At 40.6% G+C, this 18,297-nt stretch overlaps 1 protein-coding gene across 5 annotated transcripts in view; it reads left to right on the top strand.

Annotated features, from left to right (window-relative positions):
• DIS3L2 (DIS3 like 3'-5' exoribonuclease 2) overlaps positions 1 to 18,297 on the top strand; it is a 307,510-nt gene that overhangs the window by 117,101 nt on the left and 172,112 nt on the right. For all 5 annotated transcript variants that reach the window (XM_045559637.1, XM_045559638.1, XM_045559640.1 and 2 more), the window contains 2 exons: positions 6,875 to 6,975; positions 12,278 to 12,525. In XM_045559637.1, the coding sequence (XP_045415593.1) occupies positions 6,875 to 6,975; positions 12,278 to 12,525 (349 nt within the window). The remainder of the gene's footprint in view (positions 1 to 6,874; positions 6,976 to 12,277; positions 12,526 to 18,297) is intronic.

Genomic DNA, 18,297 nt, shown 5'->3' with positions numbered 1-18,297 from the left:
AAAATGTGAGAGTACCTCCTTCCTCCCTCCTTCCCTTGTGCCTTAGTAAGAGAGTGCTATATAGGACAGTGCCTTAATGGTACATTGGGCACTATCATAATGGCTTCCTTGCTGTCTCCCTGCTTGTGTTCCCTGTGAAAATCACCACTGCTCTCATTCTATCACTGCTCCCCATCTGTGCTCTGCAATGCTACCTGAAAAATATTTCTAAAATACAAATCCTAGAGAGTTTCTGTGAATAATAATTGTGGGCTATTATTCAGCCACATCCTCTTATTGAAAAAACTAGAAATATTTAGATAAAAAAAATCTTAAAGCATCAAAGAGCTAACAGGCATTATCAGGTTAAAATTGGAATTGAGAACCCAGATAATATTGTAGATTTGACCAGCGATTGTCAGGGACAGAAATAAGGTCCAGAATCCTTACAAGAAGCTGGGACCCCAAAGGACTACACCATCAGGGTAGACCTGAAACATAGCAGCTTTCACATAGAATTAAAGCCCAGACTCAAGCTGACTGGGTCAACCAAGGAATCTCAAGTCTTGAATTGGTTTAAGGACTGGTAGTGCCTCTGGGTATCTGGCAAAATCAAATGGAAATTCTTTCAAAAAGGTTTCTTCAATTTAGGCCTCAGGTTATTCAGTGAGCAGCACATAAACATAACCAGGCACCCAAGAAAACCATAGTTCAAGGATAAGAACCATAAGAAACCACAAACAACAAAAGCAGCCCTTCAAAAATGTCATCAGATATTGAATCATCACAGTCCAAAAAACTTGTTTCCTCTGTTTAAAGAAAAGATAAGTTTAAAGATATCTGCAAGAGATAGCAAACTATGAATTGTGACATAGCAAATTGAAAAGGAACCAAGAAAACTTCTAGAAATAAACATTAAAGTAATGAAATTAATAACTCAGTGGATGAGGAATAGCATATATTTAATTAAGTATTTTGAAGAGAAAAACTCAGTGGATAAATTTAATAGCAGATTGGATAAAGCTGAAGAGAAAATTTATAAATTGGAAGACAGCAAGAAAAAATTATACGGAATATTGCATAGACAGACAAACAGAAAATGCAAAAGATTGGACGAGAGACATAGAGAATAGAATGAGAAGGTTTAAATAAGTTGAATTAGAGTCCTAAAAGGAGATGAGACCGAAAATGGGCAAAGGTGAAATTTGAAGATAATAGCTGAGATTTTCCATAACAGGTGCGCTTCCAAACCACAGATTTAAGCAGGCCAATGACTGCAAGTAGAATTCTTTTTTTAAAGTTTCAAATTTAGATACATCAGGAGGAAACTACAGAAAGCCAGAAGCAAAGAGAAACTCTTAAAAACAGCTGGAGAAAAAACAGATTATCTTCAAAGGAGCAGTAGACTGACCATTGACTTCTCACTAAATATAATTCTGATCATGTTATTTTCAGAATTTTCAATGGCTTTCCATCCCTAAAATATAAAATGCATACTTCTTCAGAATGTCTTATGAGGCTCTTCATGTTTTGGCTTCTAGCAATCCATTTAGATACACTCAGTTTACTCCTGAATATGTGCCTTTGCACACTCTCTTCTCCCTTTCTGGAATGCCCATCCACCTAACCAGTTCCTATTCAGCCTTCCCATTCTCAGCTCAGGGGTTAGCTGCTATGTCAATCTCTGCCTTGCTCCCTTCTTATTGCCCTCGGGCACATTGTTTGCCAGTAGTTACCAATACCACGTGCTTTAAATGTTTGTTTGCATTTTTGTCTCACTTCTAACACATGAGCTCCCTGAGGACAGAAACAGGGCCATTTGCAATGAGTGACACTCCATAGATATTCAGGACCTTCGCTGGGTTGACTCCAGCATGTCAGCAATCCCATGGCCGCTTAAATGATAACTTGATAGAAGTTTTCATGGCTCTTCCCATGATCGTCCAATTCTTGTAGGTGTGGAGAACAGGTTACCATGGCCAGCGCCAGTATCCCTGCATGCTGTCCTTGTCTGCCTCTGCCTCTTCATTACCTGTTTCTTCAGTGAAGCTGGAATAGCAATACCCACTTTACCCACAGTATGAAGTTGTAAATCAAAAGAAGTAATGTGGGTCAACATGCTATGTAAACTCTCTGGCATCATACAGTTTCATTTCAGAGTGAGAAACTTGCTTGGGCCTAGGGATTTTGTGAAGAAGGGAGCTCACTGATGCCCCCTGAAGACTGTTACCCCCAGGCCTTTGCCCCGGCGGCAGCTGGGTGTGGAATCCTAGAACAATCGTCAGCACTCGTTATGCCTGGCAAGCTTGCAGCGTAGCAAATGATTATTCACAGTGGATGTTACCTTGCCTCTGTGAGGACTTGTGGTGTCATTTCTACATTTCACTGGGGCGAGGGACTCATAAGTTTTCCTAGTTGGTTGATTTTGAGAGCTCTGAGAGGGACATATTTTCATTTACAAATATATATTATAGTTTTCATTGAGTTCTCTTTGGAAATTGAAAATTCCTGTGGCCCTTCATTCAGAGATACAATAAGCTTGGATTTGTCAGGGTTTGCAAATCTTTTAATTACTGCCATTATCTTAGTTCAGGTTCTGATTGTGTCTCACCTAGACTTTAACCCCAGCTTTCTCAGATCTGTGACCATTGTCTTTCTCCATTCCAGAGGGCTACCAAATTCGTAGCCCTCAAATATATATGTGATACATAAGTCTGGAGAGAAAAATTTCCCTGGCTTTTATAATGCTATATAGGATAGTGTACAGGCTTGTCAGTTTCATTGTCTGGACCTGTCTGTTAGAAAGTATGTTTTGCTGAGAATAGCATTAAATCCTAAAATATCAATGGCTTACACAAAAAAGAAGTTTATTTCTATCTCACATCAAAGAAGCAGGCAGGCCAGGGCTTGTAGGTCAGTTTCACAGTCTTCCACTCATTCTGCTGTGCTGTTCTGCAGAGTAGAAAACACCTTGTCCTGTGGCCTCCAGGACCAAGATCAGAGGTCCAGCTATCATATCCACATTCCAGGCAGCAGCGTGGAGGAAAGAGAGACTGGGTGGGGGAAAGAGAGAAGGCTGGGCCTTCACCCTATAAAGACACTTCCTAGAAGTCATTAACAGCGCTTTCCTCTGCATCTTGTTGGCAAAAACTTAGACATACAGACCATGCATAGTTACAAGGAGGCTGAGAGATGTGATCTTTTAACTCGATGGCAGTATGCCCAGGTAAAAATTGTGATTCTTACTACTAGGAAATAAGAGACTAGATAATTGGGCACTAACAGTAGAGACGGGGTCTTGCTCTTGCTCAGGCTGGTCTCAAACTTCTGAGCTCAAACAATCCGCCTGCCTCAGCCTCCCAGAGTGCTAGGATGATTACAGGCGTGAGCCACCACGCCCGGCCAGTTCTCTTGCTTTTGCCTGGAATGCCCTTCAACTTCCTTATTTCTCTTCTAAATGTCTATATATCCTTCAAGCCCTAAGTCATTTCTTCAGTGAATTTTTTTTCCTTAGCAGCAATGCCACCTTACTCCTTACATGTGTGCACATGAGCAGTGTGGAGGGGTGGAAGAGCTTCATGGATTTAGCAGTTGAACAGACATGGGTTTGAGTCTCCTCTGTCCAGCCTGGGCTGGAAAATATAAATATGGAAGTCCTGGTCATGTAAATTATATTTAAAGCCACAGCCCAGTTTTCTCTCCTGAGTTTCAGACCTTCATTTTGAACTGCTTACTCAGTATCATCGCTTGTAGATCTCACAGATGGCCTCCCAAATGCGACCACCTCCAAAATAGAACTCTTGATTTTCACCTCCTCCTCTTGTCTTGCCAGTAAGTGATGCCTCTGTCAACCTAGCTGCAGATGTTAGAAAGCTGGAAATAATCCCTCACTTCTCATATCTAATAATCCTTAAACTCTCATATCTAATTACTACCATGTCTGTCACTTCAACTCCAAAATATATCTTAATTCTGTCTCCAATGCCTATATCACAGCTCCGTCCTCTCATCCCTGGACCACCGCAATAGCTCTTAACTGGTCTCCCTACAACTACTCTTAGCCTACTTAATCTTGCCCCGGGCAATGTTACTCTGTCACAGAATCCTTAGCCAGCTTGCCGTTGTATTTAGGATTTAATTCTGGATTCTTACATCCCACGAAGCCCACCTGTCTTCACTCCCATCTACCTCTGATTCTCATTTCTTGCTGTGCCCATTTTGCTGACTGTGCCCCAGCCTTGTGGCTTTCCTTCTGGTGTTTGTGAGAAGAACGTCCTGCCTCCACCCCTTCCCACGTGCCATTCCCTACCAAAGGTCTCTTGTCCCCCTCTTCATTCCTCTACACACCGTCCTCACATCTCAGCTTAAATGTCCCTTCCTCACAAGGCTTTTCCCTGACCTCTAATCTAAATCATATACTCTTTTCTTTTCCTTTTGGGGATTGTTCTTTCCTTCTTAGCACGTATCACAATTTATAATTTTGTATTCATTGAGTGATTTATTTATATAACATCTTTCCACATTAGCCTATATGTTCCATGAGGGCTGGGATTGTATTTCATTTACTCACCACTGAATCCTCTCTCTCATGCCCCGTGTTCAATAAATACACATGGAATAGATGAATATATAAATGCTCTTGTGATTAAACCATGTAGTCGATTCTCTCATTAAATTGACAGTTTTGCTATTTAGTGTGGCAAGACATAGTTGTTGGAAACATACTGAGGTAATTCACCTTTCTAACCTGGCATTGTGTTTCTTTATATCCATTGACCAAGTCTATGATTCTCACCTGCAAGGCTATAAACTTCAGTTTTATTAGAATGTAGCTTTGTCTGAACAAAGCCTTATTTCTGCCAGGATATCCTTATGAATACAGAACCTGAAAAGGTCGTGTTCAAGTGTGATATCTGAAAATCATGATTGGGCCTACTTCCATGGCTTGCCCGCTCTCTTTGGATGTAACTTGGTATAATCCTTGTAACACAAGACTTGCTGTTGTTGGCATGGAATCTGAAGTTATTTTAAGATAGAGCCATCAGCGACTGTCACAAAAAGCTGCTGCCCAGGATTTGGGCTGCCTTGGAAAAACCAGTCCTCTGACTACCCTGTCTGGATTGCTAGCTTTTGAGACCAAAAATTCAGCTATTGGATATCTGAGTGTAGTTGTTCATGGTAATTCCAGCCTTCTATTAATACTTTTTTCCTGAATTACCTTGTTCTGCAGAACACATTGGCAGTGTATGTTATGGAGCAAACAGATCAACAACTTGTGTGGTTTTTTTCTCCCTAAGATTATAAAATATGTTGTTCTGGAAGCATCTGATGATTTTGGAATCCTGAACTGTGGGTCTAAAATAAAAGATGAACTTGTGGAGACGGAGAGTACAATGATGGTTACCAGAGGCTGGGAAGAGTCGCAAGGGGGGATGGTTAATGGATACAAAAATGTAGTTGGATGGAATGAATAGTATTTGATAGCACAACAAAATAACCAACAATAAGTTAGGGTACACTTTAAAATAACTAAAAGAGTAGAAATTGAATGCTCCTAATACAAAAAAATGTTAAAGGCCTGAGGTGATGGATACCCCAGTTACCCTGATTTGATTAATTTATAATATATTGCCTGTATCAAAACATCACATGTACCGTATAAAGATATACAACTATTATATACCCATGATAATTAAAAATTAAAAACTTAAAAAAAAAAGATGAACTTGACTGATGTCCCTCTTTTGCTGATGGATAGGGTTATCTACAATGGGAGAATTTCGTTTGCTTTTTCTTTTTGGAAAACAGTGAGGATTGTGCTTTCAGTGGGTACTTTAGTAGGTAGGTTTCTGCATAGATGGAAAAGCAAACAGTTGATCATTCTTAATCCCCAGTAGGTCAGATCATGTCAGTGTTTCCAGAATACGCCCAGAATGGTAAAAGTTGGCTTTAAACTGAGCTTTTGCTAAGAAGCAGCCAGTCCTGAAAAGGATTTATTTATTTATTTTGGCCTTGGTAATGTCTAAATGATAATAAGTACAAGTCTCTCTTAGCTCTCTGGAGTGGCTCCCACATAAATTGGTTGTGACCCTTAGAATCTAGAAACTCCAATATATTATAGTTGGAGAAGAATATTTTGTGGGGGAAATCTGATTTAACAAGTGAAAATATAAAATTTTAAGTGTTCAGAAGTGTGTAATTTGCTGCCTTTGTTCATGAGTGTTTTTAATACTTCTGGTACAGAGCCTAACTGCCTCTTTCCTGGAGAGATTTGGTTTCAGTTTCTTGGGTGAATGTGCATTTTATAAGTTTTTTAAGAAAGGAAATTAAACATTAAAAGACTTTAAGTACTTTTCTTTTTATATAATGTCACTAAGAAAAGCCAGGAAAATTGGGGTTGGGTTTTTTATTTATTTATTTAATAGGTATAATCTATTTTCCACCATTTTGTTTGTTATGGCTGGTACCAAAGTACTTTTAAAAGTTAACGTTTATTTTGATTTTGTTTTATTTCAGCAGATGTGCATAATAAATTAACCTATCTTTATTCTTCATTGTGGCCTGGGACAATATTTAATATCTAGGTTTTGGGCATTTGACACACAAATGATTTAGTTTAATTTAACATAGTTTGATGCTCTCCACTTGTATAATGCTTAGCATGTAAATAATATTAAATAGATAAAATGTGGCCTGCTGAGGCTAAGTGCTCAGTGTGAGCATTAATACAGGTATATGACATGATTGGCCACATTAACCACTGTGGGCCTGGGTTTCCTCTTCTGTAAAGTGAGTAGTTTGGGGTAAATTGTAGATCTGAATTTGAAAATCCCATAAGTCAATAGGCATCTAATTGATTCTTTATCTTCTCTCTTTTTCTCTCTTTTTTATGTAGGAAAAGAGGATGCTGGTGCACCAGTTAAAAAAGATGAGAGCACCTCCGTGTCACAAGACATAAGAGCTTTACCAGAGAAGTCCCTGCAAAGATCAGCAAAGGTCATTGCCTATAGATTTTCTCCACTTGTCCGAATGGCTGTCATCTCAGCTACTTGTCCGAGGTGTCTCATGTGATTGAGTCAGGACTGTAGTTGGTCAGTTAATTAGAAAAGTCAGTGGAACCATGGAATCATGAAAAATGAATTTTTAAAAATAACTTTAAATATAAATATATATCTGTTTGCCTGCCTTTGGATAAAGGATCAAGGCCTTTTATTTGAGTATGGGTTTTTGATTGGAATTCCACATCATCTTTCTTGCTTAATCCACACTTGTAATGTGGCGTTTGTGACTTCCAGTTTTGGTTATTTATAGTGGAGTGAGAATTTAGACACTGGAGAAGCAATGTGAATATAGACGCCCTCTGGATTTTTACTGTTTTCGCTCCAATTTTTTTTATTGTTGTCATGCCCATACGTAATTAGAAAACACATTTTTAATAAGTCTTTTTAGTTTTTCTATAGTATTCAATTTAGTTATCATAGAAACAATTGTTTTATATTCCTGTTTCATTCTTTTGCATAATTTAATTTTATTCTTTATATATGCTAGTGGCATATTCAGATGTGGAATCAAACACAGTTGACTCAAGCTATGCAGACATGCAGATGTGGGATCAAACGCGGCTGACTCATGGTGGCAGAAGTGGTGCAAGGGCAAAGAATAAAGTGGCGTAACGTCGTGAGGCTTTTCGTGTACCAGGGGCAGCTATCAGTGTGTTTAACTTGGGAATGCACTGTGCTCACTCCACCTAGCAAGTTGGCTAAGAGTGTATCTCTCCTGCATATCAACATGAGGAATTTTAAAATTACACTCTCTCTCTGTATTACTCCCATTGCCCACCCAGTTGTCCAGATCTTTATTTCAATAAGCATTTTGAGTATTAACTGTGCACCAGGCAGCACGCTAGGTGTGGAAGATCATAATGAATGGAAAGTCTGGGGGCTGGGGCTGGCTCACAGACCTGTTTTGTTTGACCTGTGCAGTATTTAAAAAATTTGACTTCATAGCTTACATTTTAAAAAGGGAGGGGGGAATGTTCACATTAAAAATTAGACTTCCACTCACCTCCTGGTCACTGTGCAATACCTGGCTTACAGTCTGCCTCTCCCACTCTCATCCAGGCAACACTGACTGAACCACATTCCTAAATGTCTTTGGTCAGAGCTGAGTAGAGGCAACCCTCTTCTGTTGGAACTTGTGTTCTGTAATTTGCTCCTGCCCTCCAACTGTGCCCTTCCTCTCTCCTTTCCCCTGCCCCTTCCCTCCTTTCTTCTCTCCCCTCTCCCCTTTCCCTTCACTTTTGGAGAGTGTTTCTTAATGAATTCAGCCTAAAATTATAAGGCAAAACAGTACTTGCATGGTAAACTTATGCTGTGGTAGAGTCATTTCCATGATAACTAATATTATACGATCACTAGTAATGCAGTAATGTCAACCTGCTTTATACACTTCCTGTGCTATCAAAAATTAAGACAAAAAGCAAGGATTTCTGGTTCACACAAAATGGCATAGATTTGTTTCTTTTTGCTCCTCCTGCTAAGTATAACTATAAACCCTGGAAAACACAAGAGGCAACCAAAGGAAAATTCTGAAAAGTGAAAAAAGGAAGACAACTAGTTAGGGACCCCAGAATTAGAGAAAATACATAGTGACAGGGACAATCCTCATCAACAGAAGGTGACCCAGGCCCAGTGTTTCTGAATCCTAACCCAGCAGTAGAAGGTTACCCCAGATAGACTCATTCCTCACTCGCGTCTAACAGAAATCCCTCCAGCAACACCAGGCAATCCAGGCAGCATCTGTAAGGGGAGTTGACTGGGAGCCCAGATGACAGTAAGTGGCCAGGAGAAGGGCTCTCCTTCCCCCCAGGCCTGAGACTTCTCTCTCCTCCTGAGGGATACCATCTATCTGTGGCTTCAATCAGGAGGATCCCACCAGAAGAAGTAGCCCAGCCCAGGAAACCTCTTTGTCCCCATGGGCCTGAGACTCTCATCCCCTACCCAGCGGCAGCACTGGACAGCTTGAGGTCACCAGTAACAAGCGTCCCATTTTGGGAAACCCCTTTGTCCTCACAGGCATGAGTCTCCTCTCCTTCACCCAGAGATACTGGATAGCCTGGTGGCATTAGCAAGGAAGATCCTGCCATAATGGGTGTGTAGGCCAGGAAGCCTCTTTATCTCTGTGTGCCGGAGACTTCCCTCTCCCAGTGAAAGACACTAGGAAGCCAGGTAGCACCAGTAAAGAGATCCTGCCACAACAAGAAACCCAAAAGGGGAAGCCTCTTTGTCCCTGCAGGCAGGAGATTCCCATTTCATACTCAGACAGAACAGGTGGCTTGGCCTGAGGACATTCCTTCCACCCCCACAGGCAGTAACAGGGGAGACCAGTGGGAGCACCAGTGGCACCATATGAACCAAACATAGCAAAATAGCACTGTAAAGACTCTGTAGATGAAATTGTCACTGTCACTACAGCACACAAAAGTAAGCCAGGACCTGCATGCTGAACCTAAAACAGAGCGACTGCCTTCTAAAAATGAAAAGATTTAAAGGAAGCCCAGATTCTCTTAACACGATAGCCAAAAGATCCAGGATACAATTGAAAACCAGGTCTGTCATACCAAGAACCAGGAAAATCACAATTTCAATGAGAAAAGGTAGTCAACTGATGCCAACGTCGAGCTATTGCAGTTATCTGACAGTGATTTTAAAATAGCCATCATAAAAGTTCTTCAGTAAGCAATTAAAAATTCCCTTGAAACATTGAGAAGATGGAAAATGTCAGCAAAGAAATCAAAATTCTAAGAATGAACCAAATGGAAATTATAGAACGGAAAAATACAGTAACAAATAAAATACTCGCTGGATGGGCTCAGTAGTAGAGTAGAGATGACGCAGCATAGAGTCAGGGAAGCTGAGGACAGATCCATAGAACCCACTCAATCTGAACAAAGAACACAGACAAAAAAAATGGACAAAGCCTCAGGGAGTTATGGGACAATAACAAAGATTCAACATTGAGATAACTGGAGCCCCAGAAGGAGAGCATCCACGAGTGGGAATAAAAGAAGAGATTATGCCGAGTGGGGGCAGCTAAAAAGATGTCTTCAGAGATTTGGAGGTTCTAGCAAAAGTTATGTAACATTAATGTATAATGGGATCTGTACAACTGTAATTTCTTCTTTGCTGATCAACTCTATAGCTTGTGTTTAAGGTTAGAGAATACCAGTGACTGGATTGAGGACTGTTAGGGTGGGTGTAGTGGAAGGACCAGAAGGTTGGACATCCTAGGTAAGAGGACTTTAAGTGATGAAACATGGTCACTCCGGGAGGGAGGAGAGGATCCAAGGCTTACATGTAGCTAACAGACTTAGAGAACAGGCAAGGTGCTAGAAGTCTTTTTTTTTTTTTTTTTGAGACAGAGTCTCACTCTGTTACCCGGGTTAGAGTGCCATGGCATCAGCCTAGCTCACAGCAACCTCAAACTCCTGGGCTCAAGTGATCCTTCTGCCTCAGCCTCCCAAGTAGCTGGGACTACAGGCATGTGCCACCATGCCCGGCTAATTTTTTGTATATATTTTAATTGTCCAGCTAGTTTCTTTCTAGTTTTAGTAGAGACGGGGTCTCGTCCTTGCTCAGGCTGGTCTCAAACTCCTGAGCTCAAACAATCCAGCACCTTGGCCTCCCAAAGTGCTAGGATTACAGGCACGAGCCACTGCGCCCAGCCAGTGCTAGAAGTCTTGATGTGGTGAAAAACCCTGTGGAGTGCAGCATGGGAGAGCAAGAGAGCTGCATGATGGATTAGTCTGGGAGTAGGTGTCAGGACTGGACTAATTCCAGATGATGCTGAAGTGTGGCCATGGGGGTGAGTTGCTGAAATTGAATGGAGCTGCAGGCTACTGGTGTTGAAGAGATATGGGAACTGTGAGGACAAGGTGTTGGCTGAATCATTCACTGGGATGAGAGTGGGAAAGGCAGACTGTAAGCCAGGTATTGCAGAGTGACCAGGAGGTGAGTGGATGACAGCAACAAGAAAGGCACTGCCTGAACCAGGAGAGGGTGCAGATACATTCATGAGAGAAGAGCAAGGGTCTGGACATGGCAGTGCAGCATGGGAAAACATGGACACCTCCTCAGAGGCTATGTGCAGGAGAAGGAGCAGCCCTGCCCAAAGTCACTGCAGCAGACAGTCCTTAGGACAAACAAGGGCATGCAAGGAAGGGGTACAGGAGATTGTTCACAGTAGAAAGATGTTTTCCAAGGAGGAAGGAAGAGTAAGGAGTTAGAAAGTAGAGCATACAGGCTGGTCCGAAGGTAATGAGTGATCTCACTTGATTGTTCACAGTCAGTTACAGATTGAACTCCTTGTTCTACTACTTCCCCACCCTTCTCACTACTGCACTTGACTAGTCTTGAAAAATAAAGAAAGAAAGTAGAGTATATAAGTGGGCCTGAGAAGTCAGGTGCCCTCTCCTGTGGGGTAGTGGCTTTGAGTGACTGAGGGAGAGGCGTGGTACCCTCCACTGGTTTGGAGGTTCTCTGCAGATAGGCCGAAACCCCACGTGGTGTCAGAGACATGAATGAGAGCAGCAGCCAGCTCAACAGCAGTCTGAATTTTTGCTCGGAGATCTAGTAGAATGATGGCAAGTAATTCCAACAAAGGGATGAAACTGCAGTCTGTCTATAGTGGGAAAAGGCAACAGTTCAGGAAGAATGCCTTTCCAGGGTGGGTGAAGGAGAAGATTCATTTTCTTGGAAAATGCTTCTCTATTCGTGGAAATAGCATGTGCATGTAGTGGAGTGGCGGTCTGAATCTTCACCTACTAAAATGAGAGATTGGGTTTAATCTTGGAAAGAAGGAAGGTTAAATATTTCTCCTTTCAGCTGTTGAAGGCATAATTAAGAGCAGTAATTTATGTTTAATAACTTTTTTTAAAAAACAACTATTGTGATGTTCGTATGAGATACTGGTATTGTTCATGTGAGAAAAATGTAATGTAGAAAAAACATGTGGAGTTATACTTCCCTGCTGAAATCCCATGTATCTTCATAAGCACTTTCATCTGATTCATCCATGTAATGCATAGTTTTTCCTGGATATGTATGCTTAGTAGATACTTGTTGCAACCTAAACATAGATTACTTAGTCACAGAGCATCACCGACAGGCACTTCATTTTGATCTAGAAAAACTGCTGGATCCAGCTAGTTGATCAAATATAGTGATGTCCTGCTGACTTCTCCCAACTGTTATCCAGTTCTACAGATAAACAATATTGACTGTATCTTTGGTGTTTTCAGGTGGTTTACATCTTGGAGAAAAAACATTCTCGAGCAGCAACTGGCTTCCTCAAACTCTTGACTGATAAGAACAGCGAACTATTTAGGAAATATGCCCTGTTTTCTCCCTCAGACCACCGAGTGCCTAGAATTTATGTGCCTCTCAAGGACTGTCCCCAGGACTTTGTGACACGGCCTAAAGATTATGCCAATACACTGTTCATCTGCCGCATCGTGGACTGGAAGGAGGACAGCAATTTTGCCCTGGGGTAGGTGATCTCTGGTAGGAAAAGCCACAGGTCACAGGTAGAACTCAGTTTGAGTGGCTGTTAGGTAAACTTTTTGTGTATTTTAATTATTATTTCTTTATTAAAGCATGGTGCATGGTACATGGTATAGTTTGGTTCTGATTCTTGAAAAATTACCCTTAGCTGCCACCTCAACTGGTTGTCTATATGTTCCTTGAATTACCAGGCAATTACCTCGTTTTTGTTTTTTGGCATGAAATATAAGCACATTCTGAGCCTCTTCTTATTTTATGTTATGTCATGCATCTGTTTGTACTTGAGTACTACAGAGAATTCGTTGCCCCAGTCTGTCCTCTCCATTTAGACACTACTGTCAAAATATGTAAAGTCCAGGCATATTCAGGGGACCCCAGGGTCCTTTGCTTCAAAATGTGAATATGAAGGCATGTTTGAATGATGTGCTTTTTGGTATTGATCTTCAAAGGTTTCACCTATGGCATTAAAAACTAAATTACCCTACTATAAGCAGGAAAAGGGTACCATGTTTTTCTGGAAGCTGTCAGAAATCCATCTAAATTAAGTGCATACGATATAATCCCAGAGCATCATGGATGGCCACTTCATTTTGATCTGAAGAAACTGCTGGACCCAGATGTTTGATCAAATGTGATGCCTATTTTCTTCTTAAAACTGGTAGTCATTTTGAAACAAAAACCATATTAACTTTTAGCTGAATCTTTAGGCCTTTATTATAGATGGTATCTGGTTTATGCTTCACAGGAAATGAATATAAAGGTATATAATATAGAAAAGAGCCTGTTCTGATTATTTACTTTTAGTCTAGTTTAGTGACTTGCTTGTTGGTCATCTAACTTGTACAGGATGCACCCACTTGGTCTGTGGTTATGAGAACCAGTAGTGAATGAATGGCCACAATGTGCTGCTGCTTTTATCAGGTTTATTTTATACTTAGCTTCTTATGCCTAGCAAAATGAGCCAAGTCAAATCTGTGTGTCATACTACTGCAATTTCAGAAACAGTACCCTGTGCCACTGTTGCAGTTATATGAACATCAGTGTGATTTATATGATCTCAGAGTCACTTAGGAAGAGTTGCACTTTCTGTTTTGCTCTGAAATGGTATGATTGCAGAATCAACATTGTAAAGCCTAACTCAATATCCAGCAGTGACGTCAGCCCCTTGAGCCCTAAATAGTCCTTCTCACAAGTTTTGCCAGTTTCTCACCCTCAAATCAAAAGGTCGAGTAATGGCTGTGCCGCCTGGCCCCTGTTGATTGTGCTGCCACATTCTGTTTGGCAGTGAAAAGGGAAGACTTTCACATCAAACCAGAAAATCCAACCTTGTCTTTTATCTGCCTTTCCGTCATGTCCCATTGTGCATAGTTGATTGGACTACTTCCTTAGTTTTCAGGTTGTAAGGGTGTAGTCAGGAAATCTTCATGGTATGAGCTTCTCTTATTACTTGAATGGCTTTATAAGTTTTTGTTTTATTTTTTAATAGCTTAGCCATTACTCCATCAGGAACCTTTTTCTTTCTTTCTTTCTTTCTTTTTTTTTTTTTTTTTGAGACAGAGTCTCACTCTGTTGCCCGGGCTAGGGTGCCATGGCAGGAAGCTTTTTCTTGAGGGTAAAGTATGGCAGCCTCCAAAAAGGGAATTAGACCTTTGAAGCATCGAGCACATTTACTAGATCTAAAGAAAGAATATTTAAAAATGCTAATCATATATGAATCATGTAATTTTCAAAATAATAAATTGGAAGACAATTAGATGGAAAATTATGCTTTTTGTCCACCTTCTTGATATGAAGACATTAAAAATGGTCTTTTATAGAAACATGTTCTTTGAAACCTTGTATAAAAGAAAATTTATTTTAAGAACTAAAACGTGGCAAGTTTTCATGATGAAGCTCTCAGATGACGCCTCTCGCATGAGGGGTCAGGGCTGCAGCTGTTGAGCATGTTGGTGGTCGCCTTGCCGTTTTGTTCTGGCTGTCCGTTACTGATCTTTAGGAGCCGAGGTCACCGGTTCCCAACATGCTGTGCTGTTACTGCCTAGGTGTCCTCCCTTTGCCAGGTTTTCATCAGGAGCTCCCAGGAAGATGGTACCTGCTGTGGGCGTGAGTGTGTGTAGTTAGCTTCCACATAAACTATTCCTAAAAACTGGGTTTAGGCTAAGGTGACTTCCTTCTGAATTTCTTCTCGGCCCCTATACCTCTACCCTTAAAAGTATTGAACTTCCTCTGTGTATGTAATTGCTGCTAATTATTCAAGTCCAAAGTCATTTCCCTCTTCTGTTGTTAAAGTCACTTCATGAGACAAATTTTGATCAACTGTGTACAAGGTACTATGCTATATTATCTGAAAAATGCAAAGGTAGATGAGCTATGGTTTCTTTATTTAAAGAAGTTATAATCTAATGAAGAAGGGCTTGTACATAAATGTCATAGGGATAATTTGATCCTAAAAAATGGAATCCCATTTGAGCTAATTTAAATAAAAGTAGGGATTAATATAAGAAACTGGTGGTTCTTCTAAAAACCAAAGCAAGAAATAGAGGCCTCATGAGAAACTCAATACTAACAAGGCAGCAAAGGAACTGCACCAGCCCCCCTGACCAGCCCAGCCACCACATGGTGTCTTTACCCTTTCTATGTTATTCTGTTTCTCTCTACACCGTAGCCTTCTGCCTGCTCAATAGCAGACCTGGTCCCAAAGTGGCACTGCCAGTCCTCTGCAGGTCACATATCAAAGTCTAGATCACAATTTAGAATTTCTTTCTTTTCTCTTTTCTTTTCTTTTGTTATCTTCATTTGGTTGAAATACAATACAGTATTTTCAGGGTAGAAAATATTACTGGTCTAGCTTGAGATTGGTATTTTCCTTGCTCAGTAGTTTTAGCCAGAGGTAGGGGTTCAGGGTCCCACGACCCACTACCTAATTACCAGGACTGTGGGAGTCAACTCTCTGGGAGAGAGCATGAATAAAGTAGATGACTTGAATGACCTGTCTCTTTGAGCTCTAACTATAGTACAAAATAGAATGTTAAAAGTTCTTCCATAGGAATAAGATAATTTTGGAGAAGTTTAGAGGAGGTAAGTGAAGGGGGAAGTCCAGGATCATTTCTTGGAGAACAGAGACCTCTTTGCTAAAAGATCACTCTGACTGAGTGCAGAGTGGATGGAAAGGGACATATCTGGCAGCAAGAAGTCATAATAGGCTATTGCGGTGAGATAGATGAGGTAAGAGAACTTGAAATAAAGAATTTCAACGAAGGAAACAAAAGGAGTGAAAACATTCAGGAGAGATTAAGAAGATAAATTCTCTCAGATGTGATGACTGATTAGAAATGGGGCATGAAGGAGAAGGATGGACTCTTGGATGAACTTTCAGGGCTCTGACTGGGGTGAGTGGGTAGATGCTGATGGCATTTTATCACAATTCACTGGGAACAGCCTTACCTCCTACTGTACCCTTCACTTATGCCTCAGTGTTTATAGTTTCCCATGCTGACTGTTTGGTCATAGGTCTAAATCTTTTTGTACAATTACACTTCCTTTCTCAGCAGCGGCTTTCTCCTCTCTCCAGTGTTTGCTGGGTGAAGTACTCAACTTTTAAACTCAACTCAATTGTCCACTTGAAAAATGTTCCCGGACTCACAGGTCTCCCCTCTGGTGCTCCCATAGCTTCTAATAATACCATTATTGTAGCTCTCATCTGTTTGGATTATAATTGCTTATTCAAGTATTTAACTTGGCCTTGAGCTCCTTTAGGACGAGGATACTCAGTGAACATTTGCTGGCTGGACAGATGAGTAGATGGAAATGAATTGATGACCCCAAGGGCTTGAACCAGGTTAAGCAGGAAGATGTTGCACCATAAATCAAGCTAGAAAACAGAAGGGGTAGTTTGGAACAGAAAATGATGAGAACCAAGGTTCTATGACTTAAAAATTAATGCTCGATAATAGCATACAACAAGTATATAAACTCAAGTGGGGAATGCCAAATTTAGAAGATGCAGATATTTAAAAACAGATTGAATAGAGTGTATGATGTTAGTAGCTTTGGAAGGGTCCTTAAGACCCTTCCTTTGGCCTCCCCTTCATGGTAAACATTGCTTCTCTGGCACCCCAGTGGTGCTTTCGGGCCTCAATTTAAAGGCAGCTCAAAGAGTATTACAGTATTGGAGACTTCCAGTTGTTAGAAAGTTATTTTCCATCTTGTTCTTACAATTGTCATGAGAGATCTTCATTCATTCTTCATGAATCTTAGTTTTGTAATACTATGAAAACCCATAGGTAGTCTGTTCTGTGAGCCCTTGCTGGCCTTTAGGAATCACTGCTTTTTGTTATACATTACAACATATTTAGTACTTTTAAGACTCTTGTCCAGGATAATTAAAAAGCCACATTGGCTTCCTTGCTGGAATGATCTGCATTTATATAATCAGATTTACAGTTTTAAGAGCTTCCCAACCCTCTTAAATCATCTTTCCCTTTAGAAACTCTTACAGTGGAATTCATGCCTATATTTTCTCAGACCTTTGGGAAATCTGCTATCCTAAAGTCTAGAGTTTACCATCCCAGCTTTCCCTTCCAGATTGTCATGAGCATGGAGATATCATGGTCATTTTCTCCTAGATTTGTCTTGGTTTCTTCTTGAGTATTTAAGGATGCGTCTTGAAGAAAATGGAAAAATTTTACAGCAGCTACTGTGAGGAACATAATAGTGTTTCTTGGCAACACTGAAAGCTAACTGAAGATATAGGACATGAATTGACCTAAAGCAAGTTGACATTTATATTATTTTATCAGGCAAACTTTGGTGGCTTTCTGGGGTGGGAGGGGAGGGAAAATGAATAGATCAGTACAGGTATAGCAAGGCTGAGAAATTTTTGGTTGAACATGGGATTGCCTAGGCTTAATGGGAGGCTATGGAAATGAGAAACAGAGCATGGGTCACAGTACTGCTGGTTTTTTAATGAGTGTGGACAGCAGGTTCCATTGGAGTGAATGACTGGGCAAAGTGAAAACAAAGGAAGGGAATTTCTGATTGCTGAGGCATATGGTGGAGAAGGGAAGGGAAGTGGTTGGGTGGGACTCTGCTCTGGGATGGCATCTCCTTTATCTCCTAGCTTGGCAATTTATGGTTATTGTTGGATAGCAGAAATATTTGTTGACTTATGGAAGCAAATACTTTTACTATTCCATTCAGTTTTGATAGATAAATTTCTCATGGGATAGATAGGAATTGAGGAGGTGGTCACTAAATTACATTAAATGCATTAAATTATATTTAGTGGGAAAATGAAACAGTGACTAGAGTGTTAGAAAAAACAGACATTGTTTCATTAAGGCTAGGCTACAAGATTAGCAAACTGAAAAATAACTATATCCAATCTTTTCTCCTGCACTAAGGAGTATTTCACCTTTTCCAGAGCATATTCCTTTTTTAAGGATTCTTCTGAGGGAGAGGCCGAGTTATATAACGTTATGAACTTGCATTACCAAACTTAAGAGTTTGTAAGTTGTTTTCACGGGGTAGGACTCTAACTGGCTAGTAGACAAAAAGCAAATCAGGCTGAGGAGGGGGCTCTTTTTTTGTGACCGTTGGGCTCCACCTGGTGGCCTATAAGGATCAGCTTTGGAAAAACTACATCTTCAGTACTGAAGAGCATCCTGGTCAAAGCAGAGCGGAAGTTACAGTGAAGAAGAATGGTCCTGTTACAGGTTTCAGTTACCAGATTGTTTCTTTCCTTGAGGACCACTGTATA

This window comes from Lemur catta, chromosome 8 (assembly GCF_020740605.2).
Source record: "Lemur catta isolate mLemCat1 chromosome 8, mLemCat1.pri, whole genome shotgun sequence".
Lineage (NCBI taxonomy): Eukaryota > Metazoa > Chordata > Mammalia > Primates > Lemuridae > Lemur > Lemur catta.
The sequence above is the reverse complement of the archived record's forward strand: the minus strand, read 5'-3'. Positions and strand labels throughout refer to the sequence as shown.